The sequence below is a fragment of the Archocentrus centrarchus genome, chromosome 24, assembly GCF_007364275.1.
Source record: "Archocentrus centrarchus isolate MPI-CPG fArcCen1 chromosome 24, fArcCen1, whole genome shotgun sequence".
Classification (NCBI taxonomy): domain Eukaryota; kingdom Metazoa; phylum Chordata; class Actinopteri; order Cichliformes; family Cichlidae; genus Archocentrus; species Archocentrus centrarchus.
In genome coordinates, this window is record NC_044369.1 from 19,527,116 (window position 1) to 19,551,580 (window position 24,465).

Here is a 24,465-nt window from a genome sequence, read left to right on the forward strand (position 1 = left end):
TTTCCTTTTAATTATAGTTTTTATTTATTTCAGTTAACGACAATGTTTTTTCAATTTCAGTTTTCGTTATTTCGTTCGTTTTCGTTAACTATAATAACCCTGGTCTGATGAGATGAAGATTGAACTTTGTGGCATTAATTCTAAGTGGTATGTGTGGAGAACACCAGGCACTGCTCATCACCAATACAATCCCAACAGTGAAACATGGTGGTGGCAGCATCATGCTATGGGGGTGTTTTTCAGCTGCAGGGACAGGACGACTGGTTGCAATTGAAGGAAAGATGAATGCGGCCAAGTACAGAGATATACTGTAAGAAAACCTCTTCCAGAGTGCTCAGGACCTCAGACTGGGCCAAAGGTTCACCTTCCAACAAGACAAAGACCCTAAGCACACAGCTAAAATAACAAAGGAGTGGCTTCATGATAACTCTGTGACCATTCTCGACTGGCCCAGCCAGAGCCCTGACCTAAACCCAACTGAGCATCTCTGGAGAGACCTGAAAATGGCTGTCCAAAAATATTCACCATCCAACCTGACGGAACTGGAGAGGATCTGCAAGGAAGAATGGCAGAGGATCCCCAAATGCAGGTGTGAAAAACTTGTTGCATTATTCCCAAGAAGACTCATGGCTGTACTAGCTCAAAAGGGTGCTTCTACTCAACACTGAGCAAAGGGTCTGAATACTTATGACCATGTGATATTTCAGTTTTTAATAAATTTACAAAAATTTCTAAATTTCTGGGTTTTTTCTGTCAAGATGGGGTGCTGAGTGTACATCAATGAGAAATAAAATGAACTTTTTTGATTTTAGCAAGTGGCTGCAATGAAACAGAGTGAAAATTTTAATAATAATAATAATAAATAAGAGAGGCATCAACTGCTGAGTTTGTCAGGGAAAAAAAAAAAACATAGGATGAGGGTCAGCACTCTGTAAAAAATAATGTGAAGCAAACAGCTTAGCAGTTAATAAAAATATTAAGTAAAGTTAAGGAAAATAATTTTTGAAAATTATGGGGGCTAAAAATGAGAGGGACCATGCTGCTTGTTATTACTGCACAGTAAAAGGGTGCACAGTGGGAGAGAGACAACAGTGGGACATGTCTATGGTTAAGAGGCTGTTGGGGGAGGTTGTTTGGCTTCCGGTTCTGACGTGCACCCTAACGTTTACGCCCCCCCCCCCCCCCCCCCCCCCCCCCCCGTGCCCCTGCCCTGCAGTGCCTGGTGGTACCCTGTGTCAGCGTCTCTAGTGCGCCGTGGTAAGGATTCAGCCACTATGTAAAACTCTAAATCAGTGTTAAAAGGCATTTGTTTTATTTTTTTTATACATTTATAGAGCCGTCGCATCGCTCGAGTGTTCCCCCCTTTATTGGTAGTGGGTTAAAGCTTTAGGCCATATGCAGATGGTTCGGGATAAGAGGAGAGGGGCGCTTACAGCAGCTGCACAATAGCGACATCTAGTGGGTTACTGGGTCACTATCTTTCTGGGAGTTGAACGTTTATAGTTTTTTGAGCATGTTCCAGTTGGGTTAAGTTTTCTAAAAAATCTTGTACGGTTACTTAATTTTATCATGTATAAAAACAAAAACACAAACACAAAAATAGTGTATGTGTGGAGTTTACTTGAGTGTAGCGGGAAATGAAGCCGGCCGTGAGCGGCGCTGCAGATCTCTCAACCCCGTCAACAGCATCAGCAGACAATAGCGCAGGGAGGAGGAGGCAGCACCGGGATCCCTCGCCGGCTGCAGCCCAGGAAGGGCCAACCAAGCTTGCTCCCAGACTCCCGGGCAGGTCTAGGTCTCCTGTTTGTGCAGGAAGAAGCAGGAACTTTGGGGTAAGGGACAGCCTGAGGTCCGCTGACGGAAGGGAGAGGGAGCCCGAGAGCCGCGGCGGGGCAGCTGTTCACCCGGATGGTGCTGAAGCTGATCTCGTCAGACCAAACAGGGCGGATGCTGTCGAGGAAGATCCGGCAGATCGTTTCTCAGCACCAGGCCGTCGCTCTGTTTTACGCACGCCCTGCTTTAAAGGTGACTCCACACAGCGTTTGTTGTCCGGCAGAGCATATTCTCTGAGAGAAAAGGACAAAAAACCGGCAGAGAAAGGCGGCCAGGAGAGCAGCGGAGTGTCCGCGGGCTGCGGAGCGGGCCTCCGTTTGGGTTTTTGGAAAGGGGGATGCTTACAGGCTGAGCTGATTCACTTCCACCTGCAGAAGAGACTCAAGAGGAGGGGTGCCAAGATGCAAGCCAAAGCGGATAGTACGGGCACGTCGGAGGCCGCGCTGGAAGAGCCAGAGCCGGCTGCAGAAGCGACAGAGGCGGGGTCCGTGACACAGCAGGACCAGGCCCTGGAAGAGGAGATGGAGAGGCTGCTGGAGGAAAACGAAGATCTCAAGGTTTGATAGACTTTTTTTTTTATGTAAAATAGAAAATAATAAAAAATACAGTAACATATGACGCCAAACCCGAATTGTAGGCCACTGCTAAAGAGATGAAAAATGTTTGATCATATTAGGATTTCAAAAATCCATAAAGGCTTTAATTTTCATGAAATGGAATAAAGCAAAGTAAGTCAGTTTGTTTGTGGGACATCCTCCATGTCTTCCCTGACAATGCACTGGCTTGTAACTGGATATTGATCATAGTGGTATTGATCCATAGGGATCAATTATATCTTGTGTTTAGAGAGGACTACCCACAAAGCCACAGCTGGAACCATCTAAATTCCAGCTCTTGTATGCATGTTTTATTTGCCCTGCTGGCGTCTTTATACATATCACTGAAATTAATTGTGGAAAAATAAAATGATGCAGCTGACATCCAGAAAATAATTTTAAAAAAATCAGAGTGTATATTTTAAAGTCTACACTGACTGTATCTAGCTGGCTGAAATACATCTGGAGCTAGCAGTCAGGTTCTAAACTCATAACAGTAGATTCTGACAGCTCTTTTTTGAAGTATACACACCTCCTACTATCAGTGTGACACATGCAGTAATCATGTCTTTGCTATGGTTCTGTTAGTGTGAGATTGAAGAAATGAGGGCGGAGATGGAAGAGATGCGAGACACTTTCTATGAAGAAGACACTTGCCAACTCCAGGAAATGAGGCGTGAGCTAGAGAGAGCCAATAAAAACTGCAGAATCCTGCAGTATCGTCTGCGGAAGGCTGAGAGGAAAAGGCTGCGTTACGCCCAGACTGGAGAGATCGATGAAGAGTTGCTCAGGAGTCTGGAACAGGACCTTAAGGTAGAGGAGGGGAGGGGAGGAGAAGACTCCGCATGTGTCTTTTCTGATATTGTATTTTCAAGGTTAATACGGTAAGTATGCAAGATTTTACTATAAGTTAAGATGAAGCATCATAGTAACTCAACTCCTATGCATTTTATAGGAGTAAAAATGATTAAAGCATAAAGTATACATTATTTCATGCGGAAAGAGTGTGAAAAAGTAATTAGAAATGAAGGCAAAGCACACACCACCAAAGCAGCAGGTTCAAGTTAACCATTATGATTATTAAAGGTAGCAAAGGATGTGTCTGTGAGGCTGCACCATGAGCTGGAAAAAGTGGAGGAGAAACGCACAAAGACAGAGGAGGAGAATGAAAAGCTGAGGCAGAAACTCATAGAGGTGGAAGTGACCAAACAAGCCCTGCAGAATGAACTGGACAAAACCAAAGAGGTACGTAAACGCTTCCACACATCCATCACCATATACCAGAGGAGCCTGGACGTAATGCATCATACACTGTAAACCCGGATAAGTTGAATCTACTTAAAAAACAACCAAGGTAACTCATTGCCTTAAATTTTTTAAGTAATGAAACAGTTCATTTAACTCAGCCTATTAAGTAAGCACTACTCCATATCCAATTGAACTAAATTGTATGTTCTAATTGACCAAACTTATCTTTTATAGTTCATGAAAAAATAAAATGTCTTTTGATCAATCAATTCCCCCCTATCCTTTTCATGGTTGTGTGGGGGTGGTGGGGGCTGGAGCCCATCCCAGCTGACAAGGCAGTAAGATGCAGGGTACACCCCATACAGGTCACCAGCCTGTTGCAGGGCTGACACAGACAACCATTCACACCTGTGGGCAATTTAGAGAGACCAATTAACCTAATCCCAGTAACTGCATGTCTTCAGATTGTGGGAGGAAACCCACACAGACACAGGGAGAACATACAAACTCCACACAGCAAGAGTCCCAGGCTAAGGTGGAATTGAATCCAGACTATCAGATAGCTATTGTAGCTGTGAGGCAGCAGTGCTAACCACCACGCCACCGTGCTGCCAAGTAACAGATATTTTTTACAGTGTTGAACTGTGTCTGTTTAAATTTGGTAAATAAACATGATAAAACTCAGCCCTGCTGAATGCTGGTACATTAACATTTACAAATAACATTTGTCCATGGAACAATAAAAAAAACTATACGAGAGAGCGTTGTGAACAAAAACACCAAATGTCTTCTATTCCAAACAGCTAGAGGCCTGGGCCAAGCCAGAATTGAGCCCAGACCTTCCAGATTGTATTCTACCTGTGAGGTAGCACTGCTAACCATCACACCACCATGCAGCTGCGCATTAAGCCAGTCTGTTAACACTGGTATAAACTAGATTTTTAGCAGGTGCAAAACTTGATGATATTAAGTTGTTTGAACTCAAACACATGATTACAATAAGATAGACCATCAAAAAGTACAGTCTACTCAGCATTAACAAGGCAATCATATTCTAGGCAATTTTAAGTAATATGAACTCAATATTTTTAAGAGGAATCAAAATCTGGGTTTACAGTGTAGATATGCACATATGCATAGCAAATGTTTGAGAGATATGCACTCCCCGGCCACTTCATTAGGTACACCTCGCTAATACTGGGCCTTTAAAACTGCCTTAATTCTTTATCGCATAGATTCAGTATTTTGGTCCATGTTAACATGATAGCATCACACAATTGCTGCCAATTTGTCAGCTACACATCCACGATGTGAATCTCCTGTTCTATGACACCCCAAAGGTGCTCTATTACATTGAGCTCTGGTGACTGTGGAGGCCAACCTGAGTACAGTGAACTCATTGTCATGTTCAAAAAACAGTTTGAGATGATTTGGGCTTTGTGACATGGGGCATTGTTCTGCTGAAAGCAGCCATCAGAAGATGGGTACACTGTGGTCATAAAGGGATGGGCATGGTCAGCAGCAGTACTCAGGTAGACTGTGGTGTTTAAACAATGCTTTTTTGGTAATAAAAAGTCCAAAGTGTGCCAAGAAAATAATTCCCACACCATTACACTACCACCACCATGACTCACTGATACAAAGCAGGATGGCTCCATGCTTTCATGTTGTTTTTTGATTCTGCCATCCAAATGTCACAGCAGAAATCGAGACTCATCAGACCAGGCAATGTTTTCCAGTTCACTATTGTCCAGTTTTGGTGAGCTCGTGTGAACTGTAGCCTCAGTTTCCTGTTCTTAGCTGACAGGAGTTTCTTCAAGGTTTAATATGTTGTGTGTTCAGAGATGCTCTTCTGCATACCTTGGTTGTAACAGGTGGTTACTTGAGTTACTGTTGCTTTCCTATCAACTCTAAACATTCTGGCCATTCTCCTCTGACTTCTGGCATCAACATTGTATTTTCACACAGAGAACTGCTGCTCACTGGATATTTTCCCTCTTTGAGATCATTCTCTGTAAACCCTACAGATGGTTGTGTGGGAAAATTCCAGTAGATCAGCAGTAGATCTGAAATACTGAGAACAGTCCGCCTGGCACCAACAAAGGCACTTAAGTCGTGTTTCTTCCCCATTCCCATGCTCAGTTTGAATTTCAGCAGGTCATCTTGACCATGTCTACATGCCAGAATGTATTGAGTTGGTGCTGTGTGGTTGGGTGATTAGATATTTGTGTTGACAAGCAGTTTAACAGATGTACTTAACAAAGTGGCCAGTGAGTGCACATATACACACAACACATACGTTAAAAAAATGTGATTTAGTTTCAATTTCCTCTAATAGTCTCAAAAGAGAAGAGGAAGCAAGGACGTCCAGAAGAGTGACAAGAAAGCAGCACAGATTCCTACTGAGGTGAGGAGCTGTTACAATTCATTATTTTTTTAATTTCCTTTGTATTTTCATATATATATATATATATATATATATATATATATATATATATATATATATATATATTCTTTTTTTTTTAACATAAACACTTGCTTCAAGTGAATTGTTATAATGTAGTTCTCTTAGTAAAATGGGCTATCCTACAGTACATCACTTTTCACACTGTGTGGACATATCTGTAAATAGCTATTCCTGGTTTAGCCATTTTCAAACTTGCAGTACAGCCTTGAGCTTTTTTTTTTTTTTCAGTATTATCTGGAGTGCAAATGCAAATGTATGAATCAGTCAGGCCAAAGAATAAACAGTTTTTATCCTATTTATGCAGTTTATGTATGAGCTTCTATTATATCCTTTGTGTCAGATGTTTTGCTTTTCACCTCGGGCTACAAAGTTTTAAGCTGAGAGTTTGCAGAGCTGCAGCAATTTTGTTCAACTTATGTGCCAAAATCCTCTCGGTCCAATGAGAGATAACTGTCTGGCTCAGAAAGACTGTGGCACAAAATCTTCTCTTTACTTTAATCGTCAGTCTCAGGTCTTAATGCAGAGACCAGCCGTCTTAACTTAATGATTAGATTTTAACCATTTCAGTGCACATTAGTGTTTACAGTTTGTTTTTCTTCGTATTCCAGGAGGACAATGAGGACCTGAAGTGCCAACTAGCTTTCATCAAAGAGGAGGCTGTGCTTATGAGGAAGAAAACAGCCAAGATTGACAAGGAGAAGGACCGTCTAGAGCAAGAGTTACAGAAGTACCGCTCCTTCTATGGAGAACTGGACAGTACCCATCCTAAAGGCGAGGCTGGCGGGCCACCCACCACGCGTGAGTCAGAACTAAAGCTGCGGCTTCGCCTGGTGGAGGAGGAAGCAAACATTCTGGGGAGAAAGATAGTTGAGTTAGAGGTAAGAGCAAGACAGTGCTGTGTGAATTTTCTGAATGGAAGATCATCTAATTTTTGAACACGTCTCCCTTTTATCACACAGGTTGAGAACCGTGGCCTGAGGGCTGAACTTGATGACCTCCGTGGCGAAGGAGAGAGCGCTGGAGGCTCTGGTTGTGGAGCGATGGGTGGGCCAGGCACGGGGCGAGGCCTGGGAGATGATCTGACGGAGCTTAGACAACAGCTGCAGCTGGTGGAGGATGAGGCAGAGCTCCTGAGGAGGAACCTGGCTGATGCTGAGGAACAGAACAAGAGGGTGACGGCTGAGCTGAATAAGTTACGCTTCAAGGCCGGCACTCATGAAGGAGGTGCCAGACATGGAGGAGGAGGGGTTATAGGGGGAGGAGGCATTGATGGAGCAAAGGCAGAAGCCCTGCAGGAGGAGCTGAAAGCTGCAAGGCTACAGATTAATGATCTAAGTGGCAAGGTATGAAAGGTGGAATACATTCAAAAAAATAAGATGAGGATTTATTAAAGTAATTTAATGCTTATATAATCAGTGTAAATATATGTAGTTTTAAGAAGTAACTGATTCCGTTTTAGCAAGACAAACAGTCCTCAGCTATGCTAACGGCTCTGTGGTAGCAGTAATAACAATACCATCGTGAATTTTACGGATTTTAGGGATGATGTTTTCTCTGTTAACCATTTAGTGTTTGAATCTTTTTCTAATTAGCTCACATTGAACTGAAAGTACTTCTGAGCACAACCAATATACGATTTTTGTCCAAGCAGACAGCTAGTGGAACCCTAAAAAAGACCAGTACCAATACCGATATGTTACCAATACTGATATATATCACCAATACCAATATTTGCTACCAATACCAATATTTAAAATATACACCGATATTTAAAAGAGACGATATTCTGATATATTTGCATTTTTTTCCTTTCAGAAACACAAAACATAAAAAGATTTGAGTAGAAGATGCTGCCCAGTATGAGTAATAAATAAATATTGCACAGTGTTGGGTATTGCACAGTTACACTGGGATCAGTGCTTGTGTGATACCTACTTACTACTTACATATATACTGTGTCTATAATTCAGTTTTTGCAGTCAGTTTCGATCAGGGAGATGATGTCAGGGTTTTAGCCATATTTGCTGGCAAGCTTTGTTAGGAAGTTGTATCTGTAAGTCACTGTGATAATAAATAGAATGCTAACATTTGGTGAAAAACAGGCTTAAAACAAATGTTCTTATGGGAAAACTAAACAGTGAATTCCTTATGTTGTCTTTTAGTACAGCTGAATTATGCAGTTTAAACAGGTGAAATTACAGCACAGCTGTTGCAAAGAGTAAAAATTACCCATAGAATCCTAAACCATTTTTATACCAGGCTGTAAACATGTTTATTGCTGCTGCAATGTTGGGTATTTTAACACAGTCTATTGTAATTGACTTGCTTTTTGGAACCAGCCTTGAAAGGCCATTCAAGGAACTGCAATTTATGGCTTTATTTTCCCACCCTGGAGGTCATTGCTTGGCTAAACCATCGAAAAACAGTTCTCATCTCTCTACCATCTCTTTCCCATCAGGTAATGCAGCTGCAGTATGAGAACCGTGTGCTCCTCTCCAACATGCAACGCTATGATCTGGCCTCTCATCTCTCTCTGCGGCCGAGCCCACGGGACAGCGATGCAGAGAGCGATGCCGGCGGTGCAACGAGCGGTCGCCGCGAGAGTGACGAAGATTCCACCTCCTCCCGCCTACTCCCGCCTCACCGCAAACGTGAGGGCCCTGTTGGTGGGGAAAGTGACTCCGATGAGGTGAGAAACAATAACGGCAGCAGTCGTTGCCTGACACCCACGCGGGGCCTCTACACCCCTACTGGGCCAGAGGGCGCAGCCTCCTCCGCCTTGGCCCGTTTCCTGCCTGGTGGTCGGTGCAGCCTGCGTGAAAGGCAGCAGATGATAGACATTCGCGTGGAAGCGGAGAGGCTCGTTCGCACCATCGATAGGCTCATCGCCGATACTGCCACCATCATCTCTGAGGCGAGGGTCTATGTTTCAAATGGCGACTTAATGTTCGGGAGGCCGGGAGAGGAGGGCGGAGAGGACGACGGGAGCAGAATCAGGGAACATGAGCTACTGTATCGCATTAATGCCCAAATGAAAGCCTTCCGAAAGGAACTACAGGCTTTCATAGACAGACTAGAAGTGCCGAAACTAGAGGACAGGGAGACAGAAGAGCCGCTGTCGGTGAGAAAAAGACTAAAGTATCTAATTTGAGCATTTAAAATATCCTTAAGAGTTAATTATATTTCTTCCTTTTTCTTACTTGATCCATCCTCCTGTTTCTCATCTGTTGGTTTGTCACTCCTCTCTCTCCCAGATGTTCCAGCCAATCATTTTACTCATCCTCATACTCGTGTTATTCTCATCCCTCTCTTACGCCACCATCTTTAAACTAGTCTTCCTTTTTACTCTTTTCTTTGTTCTGTGATATACACCTCCCTTTAATACGCCTCATCCTTTTATTTGTTTTTGCTCCGTTGATTTGTTCTTTCCATCCCCGCATCATTTGTTGCCAAGGTAACCGACAGCACAGAAAAAGCACAGCACTTACCAAGGCTGCACTCACATTCGAGGAAGCGCGGCCAGCTTCAGCACTGGAATCTGCATTATCATAACACATTACTATCCATATACGGCCCTCGAGATGGTGAGTTACTGTGCTGTCAGAGAGGTTTTACTGAGGACTGCAGTTGTTAATGACGACAATTAAAACAAGAAACAAGTGTATGTCAGCACTTTTTATGGGACAGAGTGCTATTATTCTGTATCTACGGGCATCCCAAATAGGCTCTGCAGAGATTATTCAGTTAGAAATGTAACCACTAGGTGGGATATTCTCTGCAGTACCAACAGAAATACTGTATTTGTTATTATTTATTTATTTCTTCTCTATGGGAGTATTAAATGTTGAGCTAAAGCCCATCTTACAGGGATATTTTTGGCATATTTGTGCAGAACAGTGTAAAAGGACAAAAGACTTCATAGTTTAGAAAATGTGGGCATACAGTGATTGCATGACTAGATGCAATCTGAATGACTTTGCTACTTAGAACATTTGCTCTTGTAACAGGTTGTGACTGCAGTAACCTCTTCTTTGTTTTGCAGAACAACACTTGCTGTGCCGCCCCGCTGCTGCTGCCTCAAGGTAAAGTAAGGTGAAAGTTTCTTTGTGTCCCTCTCCTTAACTCCTGAAGGGTTTATTATTCATTCGGGAACACAACAGGTGGAGGAATAACACTGATGATCCCGGGCAACTTCACACTGGAAGGAATCCTGATCATCATCATGTGAAGGGTCAAGGACCCCCAAAATTCCCAACAGGGTCCTGATTAGGGGCTGGTATTAGTAATTGTTGGCGTGGCTGATGAACAGTAGCAACTGTCTGTAGATGTTAACTGCAGCAGGATGAGTCACAGATTGGGGTTACTCCAGGGCACTGGATGGGATTGTTCATTCATGCTCTTTTGCACCATTTGAAGCATAAAGTATGTGATGCCTCTACTGAATGTGTGGCTTGATTATTAGTTTGCAATATTTGTTTTAAGATATTAAAACTTGAAATCTAAAGAAATTAGATGTAAAAGCTGATTAGTATTACTACTACTACTACTTTGTTTTTTTGTTTTTGTTTTTTTCGTGACTATCTCCAGTAAAGATATTACTAAGTGTGACACATTATTACTCACCGTGTCACCCGCACTCATTTGGCATCGCTTGGAAAAATGATTTGCAGCACTGGACGGTCACAAGGCAAAATCTGCCCAAGCGTCCTAAAGCGGAGTAGCAACAGAGAAGCTGATTGGCCGAGAGACCGCAGCAGCTGAAATAGCTATGTAAACACTTTCCCCTCTCTTCGTGATCCCCGGTAATTATAGCAGGGATGCTAGTGACGACAGTTTGTCCCATCGAGACTTCAAATGCTGGAATAAATTTGACATTATGATATTTGACCCCGGCTTCACGTAAACACCCGGGAGCGGTATAAAGAGTAGGTACCCCGGCTGGAACAGAAGTTGTTTACCCTTTAGCTCAACGGAGAAGGAGGCGGAGGACAAGGGGGCCCTTTAAATTCAACCCGTGAGGGGTTTTTACGTAACACGGCGGAGGCAAAAACGAGGGGGACGCACCGGAGAGAGGGTACTTGAAAACATTTGACGAGCAGGAACGGTTGAAAGGACCAGAGAAAGCAGGGACTAGACTGAGGAGTTACACCGGAGGGCAGAGAAAACTTTTGTGTTGAGGCAGGTAAGAAAAGCTGTTAATTACTTTAGCAGAAACGACAGCTTATATATATATATATATATATATAAAAAGCGGTGTTAAAATGTAAATAAAGAGCTTTAAAAAATAATTTAAAATTAAAAAAGGCAAGATGACTTTATATATATATTCTGAGTCATTTCATTGGGCTCGGTGTCTGACATACTTTGTGTCTCTCTGTGCCCCTCCCATCTCCACAGGACATGCTGTCAGTTTACTATGCATAGTTACAAGATTATTAATATCTCTAGTCTTACATCACAGGTGGGAGGGAAGTGGCTGGTAAATTCGGGCACTTTCTACCAGGATACTTGTGATATTGAGTGAGGGCAACAACAACAACAACAAAGAAGCCTGGTTGTCTGAATTTATCACACCAGTTAGGCACTTTATTTTGGCTGGTTTTAGGGAACTGACTGGCTGTCTTGCATGCATCTGAGGTGTATTGCAGGAGGACATCTTTGATATTGAACCCCACTTCAGAGGCAATGAGCTTAGGGTGGATTTCAGGTGGTTCTTTGAAGGTCAGATGCAGAACAGATAATTAATTTGTTTTGTTTTTAAACTGAGTCTGTCACATATCAGTGATTTTTCCACATTTTATTTTATTTTTTTAATCAACAAATCTTAGTGTAATAATTAATAATGCCTTGACAAGACAGATGGGTGTATGACATTTGGTGGTGAACAGCATTAGAAGGATGGTGTGAATGAAATGCCTTACAGATGACACCACGCGTGCACAATGGCCATCCCATTTCACACATGAAATTTTTTCTCCCTTTATAATGAGGTGTGCCGGGTCAAGCTGGAGGTCAAACTGACTGAGAGTTGAAACAGATGGCCGTGGTGCTGTCGTGTAACGGTCTTGTCCACACGTGCCACATTGGTAGTTCTTACATGCCTGTAATTTTTGGTGAAGAATGTAAATATCTGACCTTTCCGAGGGCAGAAAACATTCAGCTTAACTTAAATATTCAAGACAATGTCAGATGCATAGAATTAAAAAAAACAGTCTTGATTGAATAGGTTGACCAACTTTTGGTTTCAGTGTCAAAAACTCTATAACAAAACCAGATTTCAGGCCACTTTATATAGCAACACACTGAAATTAATTAACAACCCTTGTCATCTCCCTTCCATTTCTTTGACTTTTTAGTGTTTTCAGGCCATCAATCCTTCTGCCCATTGCTTGCAGCCCGACAGTGACCTCTGACTGAAAAGCGAAACAGCCATCTGAAAGAGCGTCTGGCTATTAAACAGCCTGTGTCATGGCAGCCATAGATCTGGAGCGAGGGCTGGAGCACAGGGGTCATGGCTGGGGGCAAGAGAGGCCAGAGCTGATGGACAACTTTGACTCCGAGATGCAGGAGTGGGAAGACCAGCTGCAGGACATCCAGAGGAAAATTGAAGAGGTGAGACCTTACAGAAAAATGCTGGACTGTTAAATGCATAGACTGCATATAAAATATGGATGTAGCCACTGGGATGTCACCTATTAGCTTGAGGACATATGCTTAGAAACCTCAGCACTAGCATTATGATCATCACTATATTGTTGTTTTTGTTTTTGGGCCAGATCTGAACTGATCTGATCTGGGAGAGTCACTAACCACGCTTGCTAGTTTTACCAAAGTGCATAAATGGACAATAGAAGGCTAAATTGGACTAAAAAATGGGTTTAAAACAAAAATGTATGTAAATTTATAGTTTTAATAAAATATAAGAGGCTTTAAATGGGTCCTGTACAGTTTTTCTGAAGGTGTATATTTGTGGAAATCAGTTTTTGGTTAATCGTGTTTATTTCTGCTGTAAAGTTGAGTAGTTTAACAGGGGAGTCAGGGAATTGACTCCATTTCAGTGGCAGCCTCAAGTGGCCATTTGAGGAACTGCAACAATCTCAGGTTAAACTTGAGCCAAAACTTGGATCTGTAATCTGAGGGTCGCACATTGCATCGGTACAAAAACTTAATGGATCTATGTTTAAACTTAATTTGGATTTGTGCACAGTTTAGAACAGCGCATGGAAATTTTACTTACTAATAACACACCTACTAATGTAGAAGTGCAGAAGTAAAATTCACTAGTTTGTGTTGGGGATAAATTTTGTTTCCAATATTTAATTTAAAGTGAAGTTAATAAGTTTTTTCCCAGAAAGATTTATCAATTATCTCTTAACATGACTGCAGACGTGTGGTACATGTTCTATTTCCAGGGAGGAGCCTTTCTTGTCCCTACAGTGTTTCTTGTCCCATAATAAACTGTTGGCAGCACACAAACTGGCTCAACCGTTTGGCCTTGTTGGAGCAATGATACAGACAGATGTTAACAAGCTGATTAAACTGCGATGTGCTGACAGATACGCTGGACACATACAGAGACACGCATGGTCCAAAAATGGATACTAACAAAGTATTACAGATTGCAAAGGGAAACAGATGCATCGTGGAATAACGTGTTCATCAGAAATCTAGGTTAGCTCTTGAAGTGGTTTTGTAATCATTAATATTTCTGCTTTCCAGCTGTACAATGATGTTCAGGCCCGCAGAGGAGCAAACGATATCACCGCTGACAACCAGAAAAATGGCAGCCTGTTGGAGTGTGGCCTGGGTCACCATGGCAACGGCCTTTTTGTGCCTGACCATCACAGAGAGAGCCACACTAGAGCTATAACTGTGCCACATCACTATAGTAATGGCTGTGGTCCCAATGGGTACAGCTATCCTGTGACTCATCAGAACAGCTACAGTTTCTGCAACGCCAACAGCGTCTCTGAGATTGGAGACTTGCTGCAGGATTATTTGGGGAAAGGGAAACAATTGAGCCGCAAGAACAATGGAGCTCGCCACGTGGTAAGTAGAGGAAAGAAATTCTTTTATTTCCCTTCTGGGTGCCTCATTCCATTGGCATTTGCACGTCCAAAGAAACCCGATAGGTAAAAGTAAAAGTAGGGATTTAGTTAGGAACATATTGATTACAGTTTCCTTCAAGTCTGCTTACACAGACAAGCTGCCAGATAGGAGCTAGTTTCACATTCAGTCTCAACACCTGACAGAGCAGTCGAGAAGAAAGCCAAGATGTTTGACTCTTCCCACATGAGTCGCCACGTGCAACATGGAAGCACAGTAGATAAGGATAGATTCAGCTGTGCTATATCAAGCATTGAGGTTCAGTTTTGGTAAAGGTACAGTAAAAGATACCTTGCCAGTAATCTTCCAGTATGTTGATACAGTTATTTTTATATTTTTTTGATCTCTTTTAGCACTTCAGTGACACAATCAAAGTGAGCCAGGACCCCTCTGCATGCCAGGATGAGATCAGAACATCTGGAGATAAAAGGTAAGAGGTTGTACACCTCAATCATCAACTCTTTATGGACTGAGAAGCTTTTTGTGCTTTGTTTTGTGTGTTTATTATTTTCATCTTTGTGTTGAACCAGGCTTGGTAAAGAACAGTTTTTGGGCAGTTTTGAGGAGACTGAAAACAGAAAAAACAGAGTTTCTCACATGAAGAACTTCACCCGCAGAGAGAGTTCCCCCAATAAAGAAAACTCGGCCAAGCCCCCTCTTGGACAAAGGGATGCTCCTTCTGCACAAGCACGCTCGCAGCTCCCATTGGCAGCTGAATCTCCTGCTCTGGACAGGAAATCCTTCAGTGCAGGAGTCCTGGGTGATAGGAAGTGCAGCAGCCCCTCTGTTCTCAGGAAGTTTGGAGCTATGTTGCAGGAGAATGAGGGTAAAATGCTGACAGAATCAGGGGTGGTGACCCATCAGGGACCGGCTCCAGAAGCAAAGTGCCCCACTCCCGGCTGTCAGCGCAGAACTCTGGGAGCTGCTGCAGTCACCGGCAGGGTGCCCACACGCTTGTCTACCCAAAAGTGCCAAACAGATTCTGATGTGCTGACAGCAGAGATGGAGCCCAGCCAAGAACGGGGTTTAGCATTAGACCCTGGTAGGCAGAACTACAAGGATCAAAGAGGAGGCTACAGCAGTTCCAGAGGATCCCAGCCTGGTCCCCAGCAGTCTCAGAGGAGATCACAGGTGGCAGGGAGCCCAAAGATTAGACCCAGGGCTCACAGTGGGGCAGACAGAGATGGAGGACTGGTTCAAGGAGAGAAATCACGGAAGGCTGCAGTCGAGCAAGTGGAGCCCAAAATGGAGCACAGGATTTCAAGTGCTCCCTCTGGAGCTCAGAGCATCCAGAGGGGAATGCTGTCAGGACAGGAGTTGGTTCATTGTAGCCAGTTGAGGGATGAAGGACTCATTGAACTGCTGGACATGCTAGAGATCCAGCACGAGTACAGCTCTGGTCCCAGAACAGGATACAAAGCTTATAGACAAGAGCCACAGCAGGTAGGGGAATGTCTGCTTCTTTTTTAGTATCAATTCAAGAAACCAGAAAACTGTGAGACACCCTAACATTCATGTCATTGTGTTTGTAACCAGGTAAATCTAGCAGAGTTGTCACCAGCTGCACCTAAGAAGAGCTTCTCTCGTCCTGCGCGGCCAGCTAACCAGCGACCTCCTTCCAGATGGGCCAGCTGCACCCCTCCTGCCAGAATCACCGCCCCATCGGGCCCAATCTACCGCCCGCCAAGCCCACTGACTCGCCCCCCTAGCCCCATGACCAGAACCCCAAGCCCCGCGCTGAAGCACAGGCTTCTTGTTTCTTACTCTCTTCCTACTGAGACTGTCATTATGTAATAGTTCCATTTGAACTGAGCTTGTTCCCTTCCTCTTACTTTGTAAATAGTTTCTGTCCAACAAGAGCGCTGCAAACAAATGCTTCATTTTGTTGTGAAATGAAACATATCCACTACATTCTCCAGTGCTGCTGTGGCTTGTAAGTCCTGTGCCTAAACTCTGCCAACACATCAGCATTTTGGCTTTGTTGTAGTCCTGCTCCGTATCCATAAAACTTTTTTTTTCTTTGTATTGAATTTCAGGTGTTTTCTGTGTAATGTGATGAAGCATGCAGCCCTGTTTTTGAGGGTGCAAGCCCGTGTGTTTGAGCCTCATGGCTGTTTTCAGCCTGGATTGAGTTGCAACTGTCCTCCCAGCAGCAACCTTCTGTCAACAACAGCGTGTTGTACTGTATTATATTGTCAAAACATATTTAAGATGTTCAAATAACAGCCGTGACAAATGACTATATTATGCCTTTAATGTATTTTTTCTTGGTAATAAATATGACAGTGCTTTGACATAAAGACTCTGTCTCTCTCTCTGTGTGTTGCAGCATTACATTGTCTTGTTTCATTAATAATGGCTCATATTGCAGGATGTTGCCCACTGATGTCTACTGATATCTGATACCAGCAGCTTTCAGCACGTCAGTGAGATGGCAGCCCATCTTCCTGTGCACGTGTCAAACATAAGGCCCGCAGGCCACATCCGGCCCGCAAGATAATTTAATATGGTTATGATTAATGGTCCGCTGGTAAATAGCGCTCCCACCACTTATACTACAAATCCCATTATGCACTGCAACAGCTGCTGCGCAGGGCAAGACCTGTGCACTAACTCGTTTTCCAGTGTTGCCAATGACACAGTGATCAGTGAGCGGATAAAAACATCAGTCAGCACTTTCTTTTTTGTTTTACAGTGACATTTAAGCTTTTTATTTTATGTGGTAAGGAAAAAATTGTTGTATTATGGCCATTTAAATTCATATTACTGATAAAAATATTTTCAGTTTTAGACTGTTCAATAAAGGTTAATCCTGTTTGGCCCGTGACTTTGACTGTGTTTTCAATTTTGGCCCATTCCGTGACTGAGTTTGACACCCCTGTTCTAGTGCTAGATGACTTTGCAAATTGCCCACCATCTTCAACATGACATAAGCTGGTTGAAAGGAGCTGGATGATTAAAATCCTTACATTGCAACTTCCAGATTGGCATATGACACAGTGCTTTGATTTGTCGGGTTTAATCATATTCTAAAAAAACATTTGTCACAATGATGATGCCGTGAAGCACATTAACACTGTGCAGCATTTGTTCAAGGGCAGTTATGTTACCCGCTGTTATCCAGATATTCCAGACAGGCAGAGATCATGTTCCATGCTTTGTGTTTCTCGCCTCATCAGACTCCATCAACAACCTCAGGGGTCCCTGACACCCCCCTGCTTTGGGCAGGGTGAGGAAACACATTCATGCACTCTCACGTTTACATCAAAGAACATTTCCATTTCATAAAAACATATATCTTACAGTTTCAGCACCAAGCCATATATTTAGTAGACATTGTGCACACGTTCATGCACTGCTATACCCTTTACCCCATAAAAGAGGCAGTTCAAGTGTGAAATGTCATGTAAAGGCTGCGTGGGTGCGTGGACGTCTCTTGGCCCCATGATGCATCATGCCTGTCACCCAACCTCTCGGTGCTATGTGGCACCTCAGACAGAAATAGCAAGCGTGACGTGTGTTTTGGTGCCAGAAATCTTATCCTGCTGTCTTTAGGGGTATTAATAAAGAGTAGGAAGGGAGCTTTGGTGCCTCTCTGTATCTCCTTAGCTCTTTTTCCTTTATCTTATCCATCTCCATTTCTGCCTCCTAAGGTAGAAATGCCTTTCAATTTGGGGGTGTCATCTGCTCATCAAAGATATACTCACTCATTTTCTTTCTTTAAAGTCGTTTTGTTTTGTGTTTTTTGTGTGTGTGTTTTTGTTTTCTGGGCACATCATAATGGTTTCCCTTAAAATCTGGTATCAAAATATTACTGCTCTCTTCCGCTATCCCTATTACAGTATTACTCTTCACTCTTTCCATCTCTGCTTCCAGGTTCTTTGTGTGAGTAAATGACAGCCTGGCTTACAGGTTGACACCTCCACAGGCTGCATGGCGGTATTTTAACGAGGCAGCCTGCCCGCCATCTCAGCTATCCTCATCAGGCCCCCTGCTAACTCGACCTCCCGCCTGCATAAGCGAACTATTAAACGGGAGATCTGCTGTATAAAGTGTGAAAGGCATCTCGTCCTTTGCCATATACTTTTTATCCTTCTTCACCCTCGCTCCAGTGTGCTCCCCCTTTTCCCTGCCTCCCTGACTGAAGACACTGCTATCAGAGCAGCACAGCATGGCAGAGCTTGGCACACTGGTAAGCCTATTCATGAGAGCAGAGGCAGACACATGGCAGAGGGAGAAAGGACGAGAACAGAGGAGCAGACAGCTGAAGTGTAGCCTTGGCTTCCTTGACGTCAGCAACCAAGTTAACATAACCCAGGGGGTAACACCCACCAAAAGGTGGTCATCAAAGTTTTATTATATGCTGTAAAAGTACAGTACTGTCCAAACACACTCATTCATGATACATCTGTCCATACAGCTGCAGTGTTTTATTTATGACACCAGCAGCATTTGGCCTCATGGCTTTGACCATGCTGTGGGCGATGAACTGCCCTTTTGAATGAGTTGCTAGTGTGTGTGTGTGTGTGTCAGCGTGCTGAGATCCTGGGAACAGCCCAGACAAAGCAGCACTTGTGCCCCGTTAAAGACTTAAACCCGTAGCAGTGATGGTCAGCATTTAAATCTAACTTAACCTCTGTTGAGACAAAAAGAGCTTATCAGTCTTTCAGCCATTTTTCCAGATTTGGATTAAATGTAGTCCTTTTACACTTAATATTAACTTTATTCAAAAACAAATCTTGTATGCCAGGAACATCACTTTTAAGGGTGTTTTTTTTCACATCATTATACTGATGTGTGAAAACAAGAAAGGCATAAGTGTAATTAATAAAATAACTGCTGGATTACTGATGGAACTGAGGCATTAATATTATTAAAAAAACACTTCTGGGTCTGTGATATGCACACTTTGAACACGCAGTTACTTTGCTGTACATGTGGGCAACATTTATTTAAAGCCAGCTGAAAAATGTTAATTGATTTTAGATTTCAATTAAACCATTTCAGACCAGAGCTCATCTAAAACAGGGATAATCTTGGAGGAATGGTTTTCCATCCCTCCAGGAGAGTTCCATAGACTCGCAGAATCAGAAGAAGGACTGATATGTGCCCATCCACACCTTATCAAGACACTATTTTTTCCAGTAATTTGTCAGCCGTCAGATTTTACACTGTGCACATCTGACTAGTCACAGCAGGAAAGCACAGGTGGAACAAATTTGTTAGCTATGAATCAGGTCCATCATGTACACCACTGACTGAGCCAGCATGAACAACAAGAATCCAGGTCATTTTTATGTTACCTGTACACCTGTGCTTTTCCTGTGAAGGCATGCCAGGATGTGTGCTGTGAAAAATGTCTATTATGAGTGTTAAATATATCTGAGACCCTGGTTGCTGACATAATGTTTTCTTGGATGTCTGAAGCATGTGAAAATCTTAAGTTCCTTCCTGTCACTTCTCACCCACATCCACCTGTCCTCTGCCCTCTGCTCTCCACCCCTGCACTGCCTCTCTGTCTTTCACTGTCATTCTCTAAAGCTGGGCTTGGGGGTCTTCAATGACATCCTCAGCATGTTTTCAGTTGCTTCTGCAACAGACTCAAAATAGTTAACAGTCATTATGTTGCATGTTCATCTAAAAAGAGCTCTTTAACAGCCGTTTTGACGAGGTTCTCTGCTTTCTTTACATCTTATAGTATGTTTTCTCTTCTTAAAATTTAACAGGCAAGAAATGTTTGCATGTCTCAAACAACAAGCATGCCTGTGTCCTCTCATTGGCATTCACCTGCCACTGCACATGTGAGTGCACAGCTGCAGAAACAAGCATGGTTAGACTGGCACCTGTTTTGTTTAGTCTTGTAAGACCATTTGCTTAATGTTCTTTCAGACACCTATGTGAACTTGACATTTCCTATCACACATTAGTAAATAAAGTTATCTACTTGTCTCTCAAAGATATAGGATGATAAGAATTCAAGTGCAATTAGATTCACACATTTTCTGTAGCTGCTGAGCCTGCTCCTCTTGAGTGCCTGTATCAGTAACATGTTGTTCATCTCCCAGGAGTGTTGACGGCTTAAATTATGAATATAAGGGTCAACACTGTTGGGCCATAGGTGTAATTTCAAATTCCACCGCTCTACACTCCCATTTTGTGCCCACCTTAACCATATGGTACAAAATGTCCCATTTGACTGGAGCTAGTGTCACAGTTTGTCCTGCTCTATTTTCGTCCACCTGTCCAAACTGTCAGTGTGCCTGCATCTGTCCATTGAACCGACCATCTCAAATGCCGGATGATGAGTGTAGCAATACAAGAGGTTGGACCATTAAGGACAGCCAGGGGGGAGCCTAAAGTGTTCTTGAAAATTCCAGACCCCTTCATTAAAATAGAATGGGGCCCAAATATCTCCCCTTTGAAAGACGACCCACGGGGGTCGATTTTCAAAACAAGAGCGGGGCGCTCTCGTGGGATTAGCTGGTGTTGCTTGGCAGAGGTGACTATAGCGGTCCATTTATCGTGTGACGAATGACCAATTTTAATTTGGCTTCAGTGGAGTGGTCAGCTAGGAGCGACAACATGGCCCCACGACTAGCTTGTGGCCAATTGGTGTGCCCATGATCACCTCACATAAATATTCCTGCGCACACATATTTTCAGGACGAAGGGATGTCATCTGATTGGCTGTTAATATGCACCTGGATGCTGCTGTTGACTGCATGGCTGGAACAGTTGTTGCAGTGGGTGTATGTATCTCAGTGCAGGAGAGCCATCCAGCAAAGCTGGAATCAAGGGGCAGCCACAGCCACCACAAACTAATGTCTCACTACCCCTATGACCACCACAAAAGACTAAGATGACAAGTTTCTGTGAAAAGTTTAAAGTGTGTTGAGATGACATGTAAAATGTTAATAGTGGGGAGATGTCTCACACTGTGGAGGTTGTGTCCATGCCATCCAGGGCTGAGTTCAGTCTGCTGCAGGCTCCTTGTCTCCATTTCTCCTTGTACCTCTGTAACTATTGTTTTTCATAACTATAGCTTAGGTTTTGTAAAAGCAGTCAACACAATTAAATTACTGGATCCCTTTAAAGGTACAGTAAGTTATGTTTTGAGGCTTAGAAAAAAAAGACTGTACTTATAAATACACATTGATTAGTGTGTAATTACGTCTCCCAACAAACTGATGAACTCTCATAAACTTAGAATTAATCCATTAAAAAAACACAGGCACCGGTTTGGCACAGTGTTGCCCCACCATCTTGAATACAATACCCCAGATGGACATCTCTGTTCCACCTAATCATGTTTTATGTAAGTAGCTAGAGACCAGCTACATGCATAGCATGCCAAAGGTGGAGGAGAAAAGAACTTGTAGGAGTTCACATGCTGTGGAGGCTAATTTGATTTCATGTCTGCACCTTCAGACTCAAGATATGAAGGATCATACCTCTGTTTTATCATCTGAGGAGTCCCCTGCACCAAAGAAGTGAAAATGCAAAGGAAAGAGACAACGCGACCAGCATCTGGATAAAATGTCATCCTCTTCCTCCGCACCTCAAGCATAGACAAACATGTAAGTATGTCTATGACCTCAAGCCTAATCTGAAATTAAGTAAGGACTCTAACACATGGAAACATGCATAAACATGTTATTTATTCCTGATATTGTTGGAATTAATCACAGATTAGACATGAGACCCGGACATATGACAGTGAGCTTAAAAACCGCACATTTCCTCTGATAAACAGTTTGATTACATTCTCACATTCACTTTGTTGGTGCCAGACGGACTGGTCTGAGTATTTCAGAAACTGCTGATCTACTGGGATTTTCCCACACAACCATCTCTAGGGTTTACAGAGAATGGTCCACAAAAAGAAAATATCCAGTGAGTATCAGATCTCTTGGCAAAAATACCTTGTTGGTGTCAGAGGTCACAGGAGAATTGCTAGACTGCTTCAGACTAATAGGACGGCAACAGTAACTCAAATATCCACTTGTTACAACCAAGGTATGCAGAAGAGCATCTCTGAATGCACAACATGTCAAACCTTGAACCAGACAGGCAACTGCATCAAAAGGCTACACTGTGTGCCACTCCTGACAATAAAGAACAGTAAACGGTAAACGGACTCACCAAAATTGGACAGAAATATATTGATGAGTATACTGATGAGTCTCGATTTCTACTGCACCATTTGGATTGTAGGGTCAGAATTTGGTGTAAACAACACAAAAGCATGGATCCATCCTTCCTGGCATCAGTGGTTCAGGCTGCTGCTGGTGGTGTAATTGTGTGGGGGATATTTTTTTGGCACACTTTGGGCTTCTTGGTACCGAGTGAGCATTGTTAAAACACCTCAGCCTACCTGAGTGTTGTTGCTGACCATGGCCATCCCTTTGCGACTACAGTGTACTCATGTCCTGATGGCTGCGTCCAGCAGTATAACACAATGTCACAAAGCTTAGATCATCTCAGACTTGTTTCTTGAACATGACAGTGTAAATGGACTCATCAAAATTGGACAGAATTTTTCTGTAAAGCGTCCAGGGTTTCTTGAACATGACAGTGTTCAAGAAACCCTGTTAAATCTTTGCCACGAAGAATTGAGGCAATTCTGAAGGCAAAGAGCGGTCTGACTCAGTATTAGCTTGGTTTACGTAATAAAGTGTCCAATGAGTGTAAATACAGACAGGTGCCCTCTGCATCTGGTTTCTACAAGTGCTCCAACTTCCAGTGTTAACCTTGCACACTGAAATAAAAGGTGTGTGCCAATGAAATTAGCACTTACAAACTCGACAGTAGCAAGATCCCTGCAGAGCATTTCTTCTCGTGTAAAAGCCAATAACGATACCTTAGTACTAACCTAGCTATTTCTCTTTTCAGTCTTCATCTGATAGCACAAAGACTCCAAACAGAAATTACAGTGTGAAATCATATGAAACTGTTTTTAGAAATGGAGCACTCCCATAATATAAACTTTATGATCATCATAGTAATAACGTCATATGTCACTGTTATAAATGGTTCAGTAGCACTGAGCTTAGTGAGGCATGTTACTTGATAGGCTAATGGTGTTAGGTCGATGAGAGTTACAGTACAAGTGAAGTCATTCCTGGCTCCTGCATGAGTGAGGTACCTAGTCTGTGCATCTCTGCATTATGGGTAGAAATACTGGTGGCATACCATGCACATATGTATAGACAGACACATCATGCACAGCTGCAAGACAGAGACCAGATACTAAAGGTTTTTGCAACAATGAGCTACTTGCAGCATGTAGCATCCATATTTTTCATTGTCTTATAAAATAATAATTTCAGTATTAAACAGAATTTGTATAAGAAAACATTCGTCTACTTTTAATAGGCTCAACCAGTGTACAACTTTGCTCAACAAAATAAAGTTAGAAATAATCCCTGTAGCAACAATGCTCCACTTTGGGGTTCAGGGTGGCGAGAGATGTGAGTATGATGGGACTATTTGTGGATGTATTGGAGACAGGGTATGTATTTTATGTAGTGTGAAAAGTTAGGCTACAGAAGGCATTTGATCAGCACATGAGGCTCACATGAGAGCATTAGTGGGCAGCTATGTGTCTGAAAACATATAGCAGACTTGTCTCCTGTCTGTCTGTCTGCGTTCAGCATTTGCCGTATCATATACTGCACGCCCAGACCAGAAGTAGCCCTGACCTCTCTTCATGCACGCGATGAGACTCACAAGCAGGTTTTTTTTTTCCTTTGAATTCAGAAAGATCTCTTTGTTTCTTTGCTCTTCTTCACTTGTCCTTCACACGGTCACCACATCTCATCATCAGCAGATGTTCCTCCATACATGTTCAGTCTAAATACAGTCTTTGTTTCCATGTGATGTAGATCTGTCAGTGTAGCAAGCAGTAGAAGAGATGCCCTATGTAATATGTGTTATTCATGTTGTGCGTCACAGTAGGCATTTCAAGATGATAGTTATGTTTTGACTGCTGCATAACAAGGTATACAAAATTTTGTCAACTATGTTTCTATTAAGCATATTTGATGAATGCCTTTGATAGTTGTAAATGTGACATTGTTCAGCCTGCATGTCTAAATGAATGGGAAATACACAAATATGTAAGTGATGGCATAGGTTTCCATATTTGTTAATGGGAAAATTTAAAGCTACTGTAAATCAATACTTTTATAGAAACAATAGATCAAATTGCATGTG

General features: G+C 42.7%; 2 protein-coding genes across 2 annotated transcripts; both read left to right on the top strand.

Moving 5' to 3' along the window:
* The first annotated feature begins 1,631 nt into the window (after window positions 1-1,631).
* On the top strand, window positions 1,632-12,587 carry LOC115774760 (protein SOGA3). The gene is made up of 10 exons (XM_030722162.1): window positions 1,632-2,390; window positions 3,018-3,242; window positions 3,516-3,674; window positions 6,016-6,084; window positions 6,753-7,022; window positions 7,104-7,487; window positions 8,603-9,265; window positions 9,399-9,728; window positions 10,187-10,226; window positions 12,501-12,587. The coding sequence occupies exons 1-8, from the start codon at window positions 1,638-1,640 to the stop codon at window positions 9,507-9,509; spliced, it is 2,634 nt and encodes an 877-aa protein (XP_030578022.1). The 5' UTR covers window positions 1,632-1,637; the 3' UTR covers window positions 9,510-9,728; window positions 10,187-10,226; window positions 12,501-12,587.
* LOC115774761 (uncharacterized) lies at window positions 10,817-16,534 on the top strand. The gene is made up of 6 exons (XM_030722163.1): window positions 10,817-11,326; window positions 12,540-12,756; window positions 13,864-14,193; window positions 14,604-14,680; window positions 14,781-15,693; window positions 15,787-16,534. The coding sequence occupies exons 2-6, from the start codon at window positions 12,613-12,615 to the stop codon at window positions 16,042-16,044; spliced, it is 1,722 nt and encodes a 573-aa protein (XP_030578023.1). The 5' UTR covers window positions 10,817-11,326; window positions 12,540-12,612; the 3' UTR covers window positions 16,045-16,534.
* Window positions 16,535-24,465: the final 7,931 nt, after the last annotated feature.